At 40.0% G+C, this 10,898-nt stretch overlaps 1 protein-coding gene across 2 annotated transcripts; it reads left to right on the plus strand.

Annotated features, from left to right (window-relative positions):
* The first annotated feature begins 6,540 nt into the window (after positions 1-6,540).
* LOC104085859 (cytochrome P450 734A1-like) lies at positions 6,541-10,347 on the plus strand. 2 transcript variants are annotated; one of them, XM_033653325.2, is made up of 4 exons: positions 6,541-7,182; positions 8,112-8,431; positions 9,033-9,393; positions 9,646-10,347. In XM_033653325.2, the coding sequence occupies exons 1-4, from the start codon at positions 6,667-6,669 to the stop codon at positions 10,063-10,065; spliced, it is 1,617 nt and encodes a 538-aa protein (XP_033509216.1). In that variant the 5' UTR covers positions 6,541-6,666; the 3' UTR covers positions 10,066-10,347. The 2 variants fall into 2 exon arrangements, with proteins under 2 accessions (XP_033509216.1, XP_009588274.1); XM_009589979.4 differs by having other exon boundaries at positions 6,545-7,182; positions 8,112-8,356.
* Positions 10,348-10,898: the final 551 nt, after the last annotated feature.

Below are 10,898 nucleotides of genomic sequence, written 5' to 3' on the forward strand. Positions count from 1 at the left end.
AGCAAAAGAAATTGAATTTACATCAAAGGAGATGGTTGGAGCTACTTAAAGACTATGACGTTGATATTTTATACCATCCGGGGAAGGCGAACGTAGTAGCCGACGCCCTCAGCCGTAGATCTATGGGTAGCATGTCATATTTATAGCCAGAAAAGAGAGGAATAGCCCATGAGGTTCATCAGCTAGCTAGTCTTGGAGTTCGGTTACTGGACTCAGGTGATATTGGAATTACTATTCAGGATACAACAACATCCTCTTTAGTAATTGAAGTAAAGGAACACCAGTACGAGGATCGTGTGTTAGTTCATTATAGGGATACCACCCCTCAGATGGAGAAGACATCGTTTCAAATTACAGAAGATGGGGTCCTCAGATATCGAGGACGATTATGTGTCCCTAATGTCGCAGGGCTGCGTCAGCAGGTTATGGGAGAAACTCACTATTCTTGTTATTCTATCCATCCAGGAGCAACAAAGATGTATCAGGATATCAGGGAAGTATATTGGTGGGACGGAATGAAAAAGGATATAGCGGAGTTTGTTTATCAGTGCCCTAATTGTCAGCAGGCCAAGATTGAGCATAAAAAATCCGGTGGATTATTGCAGGCTATAGAGATTCCGACTTGGAAGTGGGAAGTAATCAATATGGATTTCATCGTAGTCTTACCTCGTACCCAGCGTAAGTTCGATTTTATATGGGTGATTGTTGATAGGCTTACAAAATCAGCCCATTTTTCCCCGTTAGGACTACATATTCCGCAGAGGATTATGCAAGGCTTTATATTAAGGAGATAGTATGACTGCATGGTGTCCCTGTATCTATTGTGTCGAATAGAAGAGCTCAATTTACAGCTAACTTCTGGAGGTCCTTCCAAAAAGTATTGGGGACTCAAGTAAGTCTTAGTATAGCATTTCATCCCCAGACAGACGGACAGGCTGAGCGTACTATTCAGACACTTGAAGACATGTTACGGGCTTGTGTGATAGACTTCAAGGGTAGCTGGGATGATCATCTGTCTCTTATTGAGTTCGCATATAATAATAGCTACCATTCCAGTATTCAGATGGCTCCATATAGGGTGGTCCCTGGAGGACGGAGTGGTCCTTGGGGACTTCATCTTTTTGCTCGTAAAGAGCTTTGTACATGTCTTTTTGCCGGACCTGTTCCTTGAGCTCAAACTCGAGGTGATTCACCTCCATTCGGGACCAGTGGAAGCTCTCATGATGAAGCACCGAGGCCTGAGGCATAAAATATTACATCTCTCATTTTCGTACGTAAAAGTTTCGTCTACAGTTAATCGACGTAGACTCGGGGATGAGATTATCTTGAGGTTAATGTATTTATGCTATTTATAACAAGCGATAAGTAAGTGCCCTGAAGGATAAAGGGTACGCGAATTAAAGAAAATGAGTTTCATTGAAGGTTGTCGATTTGGGATAAAATACAGTCCGAGCTATAATACCCGATATTTATGGACTAGTACCATACAAGGTACGATATGATCGTGATAGTACGATGTATAAAGTATATTAAAAATGAGTACTATTTTAAGTAATTTGAGATAGTTCTTAATTATGTGGGTAATTGATTAATTATCGGGTAACAGGACATTACCTAATTAATTAATGAGTTATAAGATAAGATTAAAAAAAACCCACCCTCACCCCTCACCCCTCACATGGCAGCAAGCCACTACTAAGGCATATGACTCTTAGTCATATTGTCTTAGGTGGCCATCTAAAGTAAGACATATTACGAGTCTACTTACGTGTAATAGACATAAGTCTCTTAGTCATAAGTCTACTTACATGTAAGACTTATTATAAGTCTTGGTTTCATTTCATTTGGACATAGAATAATAAAGTAAGAAAATCATATACCTTTCTTTCTAATTCAAACCATTTCAAAAACAGACGCTAAAACTCAATCCAACAAAATTTCTTGCGACCAAATCAATTCCAGCGAGAACTATTAGCACCTTAGCAACGTAAAATGTTGCAGTTCTAAAGGAGTACGGTGCAACCATTTCCAAGAATATCATACGGATTTTTCCTTACTCTAGGTATGTTAAGGCTATCCCTTCTTTCTTTTTGGCATGATCCAAATTATACAGAAGAAACAAGCAAACACACAGTTTTTATAAACGACTCTATTCATAGAAATACTAGGGGGTCCCTATGTTCTTGATTCCCCATGTGACATATTATTATATCTTCTGTTCATGGGTCTCAGAATGATACGTAGTTGATAAAGTTTATCTGAAAGGAATATTGAGATTAATAACATATTTTCATGCATTTCATTCATTTATACATGTACATTGACCCATGACCAGATGGGATTATATACATATTTTTTATATATATATATATATATATATATATATATATATATATATATATATATATGGGATATGGGATATGGGAAAATGTTACGGTGTTATATACACACCACCACCTAATCAGTTGGTATATATTGATGATTTTGCCCACAGTGGCCGAGATGATATGATGGGATGCAATGAGAGGCTTGATGATATTATGTACACCTATACCTATGCATGACATGACATTTATATGCGCGTGCACGGCATTATAAATGTTTCAGGATTTACAAAGTGATTTAGACTTACAGTCAGAATTCTTTATTTCATGTTTCATCTATGTCTGTTATGTACTGATTTTTATGCCTTACATACTCAGTACATTATTCGTACTGACGCCCTATTCCCGGGGCCTGCGTTTCATGCCCGCAGATGCAGGTAGGTAAGCCGACGGTCCCCCTTCTTAGGATCCCCGATCAGCGAGAGTTGGCGTGCTCCACTTGATCCGTAACTGCTTTTGATTTTGGTATGATATGCTTGTATACATATATGGGTATGACGTGGCCCAGTCCCGTCCTTGTACAGTTGTATTTTCTATTAGAGGTCTGTAGACAGTTATGTATAGTTGGATAGTATGTGGCCTTGTCGGCTTCCAGTTTTGGGTATATATAGTTGTCTATAGCAGCCTTGCCGGTTCGCCCCACTGTATTTCGTATGTCTATCTATATATGTCTTTTGGGCAGGTTTCCCTCACATACACTATTCATGTTTATATCTTAGACATATGCTTAAGGGTGTTCGACAGGTAGGACTCGGGCATCCGCCGTAGCCCATCAGTTTGGGTCGTGACATAAAATAAGAAAAATCGTTAAAATCCGCTATGGCAAAATGAGCTCTTTAAGGATACGAGGGGATAAAGCATACCCTGTTCAGCGCATGATGTGCCTCGTTGAAGAGGCTTGTTCATCTTCACTTGGTCCTCTTCGGTTATTAAGGAATGGAGGTAGCTAGCCACACCGACTGGCCCGGATAGCATCCTAGTATCCGTCGGTACTGTGAACATGACCGTCTTCTTTCGGTTAGGGTCCACACTCGGGGCGGATGAACTGCTTCTCGAGGTTTGGGCTCGAACTCGGCCTACCTGACCCTGGTAGTGAATCCCTTTTCGGGATCTCCAGATGGCCAAAACCGGAGTAGTCCTCCAGCACGCCGACATCTACGCCCTCGAAAAAAGAATTGAGGGCCTCGTCCACGGCTCGGGATGCCTCGATCGGTTTTTCTGTAATGGTCCGAGCCTCATCTAAAAAAGGCTCCATGTGAGATGGTGACTCCAGGAAGTCAATGATGTCGGCGTTTCTCGAGACAGCCTCTTTCGGAACCGGAGTAGCTTCTTGATGAGTAGTGGCCACATGCTCCCCCTCGGGCTCCCAAGTTGAGGAGGATTCAGCCTTACTATCACCCCCCTCCGGAGCTGCCAGCTCTCGTGTGGCATCGATCGGCTCGTGGACGAGGAACTACATGTTAGCATCCTTGGGGTAGTCCCCAAGCCGATACAGATATTCAGGGTCCGGGACCCTGGCACGAGTATTTTTCTTGGTACTCTTTCTGACCCTGACTATAGTCCTCTTCTTTTTGGCCTCGGCAGGAGCATCCAAGGAGTCAGGGGACCTTTTCTTCGTTCTTGCTTTCCCCTCCTTCTTTGCAGTAGCTTCGGCAGTAGGCTGCACCGAAGCAGAGGGTTTTCAGACGGGGATGAGGCCACGGCCTCGGTAATCGCCCGAAGTCTAGTGGTCTTGGGCAAACCTGTGAAAAGAATGGACTTAGTCAGAATAATGATGAAATGAAAATGACTTAGAGGGAAATTCAACTAGGAGAAGAGGGCCACTCACCATAGGAACGAGTCTCCCATTTGCCTTTGAAAAGCTTGCGTCACTCACGCTCAGGAATATGTGAGTTATTTGCAGATGCACTCGATCCATTCCCTAAAATGGGGGACTGCATTGGGGACCCGGGCAACAATTGTATACTAGACAGAACGAATAATGACAAAGAGGAGAAAATTCAAAGGAGTACTTTGACAATTTAAGAGGAGGTGGACTTACGTTTTGAGTTCCACTTCTCGGGGAACGACAGGAACTCGGAGGGATGATATCTTCGGTCTTTATCTGAACAAACTTCCCCTGCCAGCCTCGGTCCCTATCCTTGTCTATGCATGAGAATGTAGACTTATTTGCCCGTAGACATGGAGCAGATGGTCGATCGTGGATCAGGGTTCCTCCATGTTGTTGGCAAAAATGACGAAGAAGGGTCACGTTCCTCCAAAAGGGCAGGTGGATCTGCCCGAGGCAGATCTCGTACCTCTTACAGAAATCAAGGACCACCGTGTCCATCAGACCGAGTGTGAAGGGATACGTATAAACGCTTGAGTATCCCTCCACGTGCGTCGTGATGTTCTCAACAAGACCGAGAACGACCACGTTTTTGCCCTCCCATTTGCAGTCCTCTCGAACCACTTGGAGCGTCTCCTCAGTGATGGAGCAAACGTACCTCTATGCCTCCCCGCCTCGGTCTCCTTATTTAGAGGCTTTTTCGACCTTAAAGTCGTTATCTATGGAGCAGCCTTCGGGGATAAATTCTGTAAGAGGAGGTTTCGGGGCTGCTACCGGAAGGGTTGCTTCGGCGCATGTGACAGAGGTGGATGTTGAAGGAGCAATGGTTTGAGGCATCGATTTTGAGGTTTTAGCCATCTTGACCTTGGAATATGAAGGTTTGAAGGTTGATATGAAGGTTGATATGAAGATTTGAAGATCTGGTATGAAGATTTGAAGATAAAGTTGAAGGCTTGAAGACTAAAGATGAAGAAATGAAGATGTGGAGAACAATTTATGAAGATTTGAGAGATTGATGCACAAGTAGAAAATTCGAGAGTAACTCAAGAAGATTCGAAATTAGAAAGCAAAAAAGTGAAAAAAGGAAACCAGAGAGATTTTATAGGAAAGAAATAATGAATGCGTGATGTTTCGCACTTGGTGCCTACCGAGTATGGTCAATCGGCGGCTGACACTTGTACGTAATCAGAACGGCGCAACTGATGGGACGTTTCGGCGACTTGTCAACTCGCTTGTGGCGTACAGAGGAAGGAACCGGGGTCAATTAATCACTTCCCGTCATTTCTATAAATCTACTCTCCGAAACGTGAGGGGACTATCTATGTACGGGTAAAATCGGGGATAAAGTTACCACCGATTTCTCGATGAAGAAACGAGAAGACAGCGCGATCCGACGTAGTCTCGGGTAAAGTCGAAGGCTCCCACAGATCAGAGCCCGGGGAGGACGAATGGTGCGCCAAAAATCGGACATGGCCAAACATGGGAAAAATCGAGTTCGAGTAAAGCGAAGAATCTAGGCTAAAGCAAAGACGGTTAGAAAGGACAAACGAGGGGCCGAAATATCCGCCATCAACCGGATATTACGGCACAAATCTCGCCCGATATCAAATGTGTATCATGATTTACTAGAAGAGAATGATTTTTGCCTTATTTAGGCTTGTATTAGGATTGAAACTTACCTATATATAAAGGGGAGAATCCTTTTATTTTTCAACCACTATTGACACGCATATCAAAGTAATAAAGTTCGTTTTTGTTCTCTAGCTACTGTTCAAAGTGTTCTTCAGCTACTTATTTATTTAGTTGCAACCGAGCCCGTCTGGAGGGCTCGGTCGGAACCAGTCTCAGCATTCAATTTAAAGTGTAGGCTTAATCGTTCCATCACGTTTGGTTTGATCGTTTTGTTTCTCTTTAATTTAATTATTTGCTATTCTTAGATCATTCGTGTTAAATTAAATCACGTATCCTTTAAATCGCGTACAAATTTAATTGTTACTCATTTTAAGTGTAAACAATTATTATTATATTGTTGCACACTCAGCAAATCAGATGGAAAAATCTCCATGACAACACTATCTATTATAAACCATTACCACCTAACCACGATTTAGTTGTTTTTGATTTGGATGAAGGTTCGATTCTCTGATTAGAAGCAGAGGTCGCAGGCGAGGGGAGGGAGACGCATTTTTTTTGTGGGTAAAGTTAAATAAAAGTGAGTACAGATTAATTAAATGATAATGTGCAAATAAAAGACGGGTTGAAATTTCTACACCATGTGGTGAGCCTGAGGGATCCAATCCACCTATATAGTATTAATTAATATTTTCCTCCCCTAATAGTAATAAAAAATGTTAAAGCAAAAATTCAATAATAAAAACCTGTCATTTTCCGTCGCACGGACAAACAGACGCACACAGAGTGCGAGTCTTTTCAGCTCAAAGAATCGCTATTTTCATGGCGGCAATGATCAACTTCCTCCCACTACTGTTCATTTCCCTCTTCTTCTTCTTCTTCATCATCATCTTGAAACTCGTTTACGAACTCATATGGGTCCCTTTAAAAGTTCAAGAGCACTTCAGCAAACAAGGTATAAATGGACCAGCTTATAGCCCAATCTTTAACAACACAGCAAAGATCAGAAGAGTAATGATAGCAGAAGCTGAATCAAAGTCCAGTTCCTTCACCCATCACCATGACGTAGTTTCTCGTGTCATGCCGCACTACTATAACTGGTCAACGGTTTATGGCAAGAATTTCCTTTACTGGTTTGGTCCTAAACCTAGGTTTGCAATTGCTGATCCAAATCTCATCAAGGAGATTTTGGTCAACACCAGTGGTTCGTTTGAGAAAGTGAAACATAACCCTTTGTCGAAGATGTTGTTTGGAGATGGGCTTATTAGGTTGGACGGTGAGAAATGGGCTATTCACAGGAGGATCACCAACCAGGCCTTTAACTTGGAGAGAGTCAAGGTACTCAACCTTTAACGATTCTTCGCTTAATCCAGTTCGGTTATTTCTTGCAAGTAATAATTACTCCTTTTTATTTCGGATTTAGCTTATATGCAGTGGTGTTAAAACTTTTTACACTATCATTGTATTTTAATGTGTTGTAGCCGGTATAATTTTTTTTTTTCTAATTATGTTTTAGGTGACCTAATAGTTTAAAATGTATGTACTATTTTATTTGACAAAATTTGACTAGATATGGAGCATAAGATGTTAGTTTGACTTACAGTTACAATGGAAAAAAAAATTAAATAATGGTTGAGAAATTAGTTTGATTGAGAAAATATAACATCAAATATAGTTTAAAATGTCAATAGTTACATGAATTTGAATTTTTACAAGCTATAAAAGTTGCATAAAAATAAATGGTAGTTTTGAATATTTTGGAATATTCTGAAATGGTACAGTATCATATAAATTGGAGCGGATACAGTACATTATATATGTACATTTAAAAAAAATAAAAATCAATATGGCTACATAGTTCGAGCAAAAAGTAGTAGGTTTAGTTGAACTTGATTCAAAGGGCTAGATACTGTACTAAAGTTTTGCCTTTTAATCCTCCATGCCTTCACTTTCTACTAATCTAATTACATCATGGTTACTCCCCTCCTCCAATTTCTATCTCTTCCCAACCCATCAATCAACATATCTAGCCCGTCTCTGGAAGGGGGTTTCTATATATATTGTGATTGTGGTCTACACAGCGAAAAATGAAGTGCATTATGTTTTCTAAAATCTCTTCACCATTGTATGTAAGTCTTGTCGCGAAATGATACTCCTGAAGGTCCAGGACGTGTTCTAAAGTTTGGTTTAGTAGAACTCTGTCATGCTATGACAATTTAATGTATGCTCTAGCTGATTGACCAATCGCCATGCGTCCATTTTTACAGGGTTGGATTTCTGAAATGGTTGATAGCACAACAAAGTTTTTGGAGAAATGGGAAGAGGTAAGAAATGCAAGAGACCAGTTTGAGATGGACGTACACAAAGAATTTCACAACCTTTCAGCAGACATCATTTCTAGGACGGCTTTTGGAAGCAGTTTTGAGGAGGGCAAGCGCATTTTTGAATTACAAGACGAGCAAGTGAGCCTTGTTTTGGAGGCCATACGAAGTGTCTATATTCCTGGATTCAGGTGCATTTCGTTATCGGATAGTGTAATGCATCTTGCCCTTCCAATTATTTTGTTGAATACCAAACAAACTTCTATGTATCCTTTTCTTTAATGTTACAATCCTCAAGCACTTTTTCCTTGCATGAATCGTACCAGGGAAAAGTTAGGAGCAAACAAATGCAAATGCATCTCATTCTTTACTATTCATTCCTTTTCTCCCTTCTTGCAATTTCTATCCTAAAGAAAACTACCATGTAAAAGCCAGAGGGAAAAACATGTGACAAGATCTGATATACTTATAGTAGAATAGTCCATTGCATCTTTGAATACCAGTGGAGTGATTGTTTTTTCTATTCAAAAAAGTTCACTATAACCTTTTCAGAAGAGCTGCATTTAAAATGAACCTTAGACACATCTTATGCAAAGCTATGTTTACCACTATATTACTAGGCATTTAGAGATTGCAGCATTTCCAGAAAGAATTATTAGAAAGCTCTAATCGGCACATAAGATCAAATTAAACATTCATGTCTAAGCCAACTCACTGTCTTTGTTGGGTTGAAATGGTGGAGTCCTGTTACCACCTTCTTCAAAAATATGGCTTCATCATCCTGGAGCAGTTTACTCGCTTCATTAATTTCAATGTAAATCATGCCATTTCTATCTCCTTGACATCTAATGATGAAACTGGATTCAGATTTTTACCCACCAAGAAGAACAGAATGAGGAATAGACTGGAGAAGGAAACTCGAGATGCAATAAGGATGTTGATAAACAATTGCAGCAGAACAGAAAACAACTCAAAAGGCCTGCTTTCTTTGTTGATGTATCCACTTAAGAATCAGGACGACAAAGAGGAGACACTGGATATAGAGGAGGTTATAGACGAATGCAAGACATTCTACTTTGCAGGGAAGGAAACAACTGCTAATCTTCTGACATGGGCTTTTCTCCTGTTGGCGTTGCATCAAGATTGGCAAAGCAAGGCACGGGAAGAAATCGTCCGTGCCTGCAAAAATGGGATCCCTACTGCAGAGAATATAGCTGATCTCAAGATCGTAAGTTCAGCTGTTACTGCAGTTCCTATTTTGTGTGGCAGCTCTTGTTAACAGTCTCACAAGCCTTGTATTGTACTTATCATTTGTCTTATGGCCCTCAAGTATGATATAAAGGACTAACATAAATCCTTATAGTGATGAACAACCTCATTATGCATTCACGGGACTTTACCATTTGGAAAGATGGTGCATAGCTCCCTGTTTTTTCCTTTGCAATAAGATGATGAGGTGCATTTTATGTCCTATTGGCAGGTGAGCATGATATTGAATGAAACACTTCGACTTTATCCACCTGCAGTGATGTTGATGAGGCAAACATCCAAGAAAGTCAAGTTAGGAAACCTTGACATTCCAGCATATACACAGTTCTATTTGGCCATGACTGCTGTCCATCATGACAAGGAGATATGGGGAGATGATGCCCATGAATTCAATCCATTGAGATTTTCTGAGCCACGGAAACATTTAGCTTCATTTTTTCCATTTGGATTAGGCCCCAGAATCTGTGGGGGCCAAAACTTAGCACTTGTTGAAGCTAAAGTCGTCCTGGCTATGATCATTCGGCAATACTCTTTTTGCATCTCCCCATCATATATTCATGCCCCAACACAGGGTATGACATTGCAGCCTCAATATGGCGCTCAAATGCTCTTTAGCAAGATTTTTTATTGAGTATTTGCTGGAGAAATGCGCAGTCTTGCGTGGAACAAATTCCAGAAATAAATGCTTGCTAAAGAGTAACTACTGCTGACTCTTTTTTTCTGTTGTGCATGAGAGCACTATAAACTCACAGGACATCATGACAAAAAAGAAAAAGAAAGTATAGATTTTTCGTTTACTGTGGATGTATATATTTTTCTTATACACCATTGACTCATATAGTCAGTATCTACACTTTGTAAATTAGCAGTACGTTTTTCACGAAATGACAGAAATAAGGTGATTGCACTGAAATCATTTCAACTACTACTTCATTTCTTCTACTGTCCTGCACTCATGCTATGAGTCATTTTTTAAATTGCATGATGGAACAAAAAGGGAAGAAGAACAAACAATCCAAAAAACATGAAAGAAAAATAAGTCTCGAGAATGGAAGTCATGGTAGTTGCAGCATGATCCAGAAGGTAAAGAGGCTCTGCATATTTTCTGGGCAGATAAAATACTTTTACAAAGTTCAGAAAATAATACTCCGAACTTTCAAGTGCACGGGGTAGTAGCTACTAGCTAGTGAATATATAATCATCAGAAAAAAGTAGTATGTTTATATAGTTTCACAATAGTTTTTTGTACAAGCAAATTAATGTTCGGTAGCAGCCAGATTGGGGGTTTATCTCTCTTTTAGAAGGTACAATTATACTGTTTACCCGTAAAACGGTACAATTAAATTTGTATCATGGTTTATAGACACGTGAATTAATTTGATCCAAGAATATAAAATAACGAAGAACAGAAATTAATTAATTAAATAAATTTAAAAAAAATACAAGCCTGATTGTGAAATGAGC

This window comes from Nicotiana tomentosiformis, chromosome 11, assembly GCF_000390325.3.
Source record: "Nicotiana tomentosiformis chromosome 11, ASM39032v3, whole genome shotgun sequence".
Lineage (NCBI taxonomy): Eukaryota > Viridiplantae > Streptophyta > Magnoliopsida > Solanales > Solanaceae > Nicotiana > Nicotiana tomentosiformis.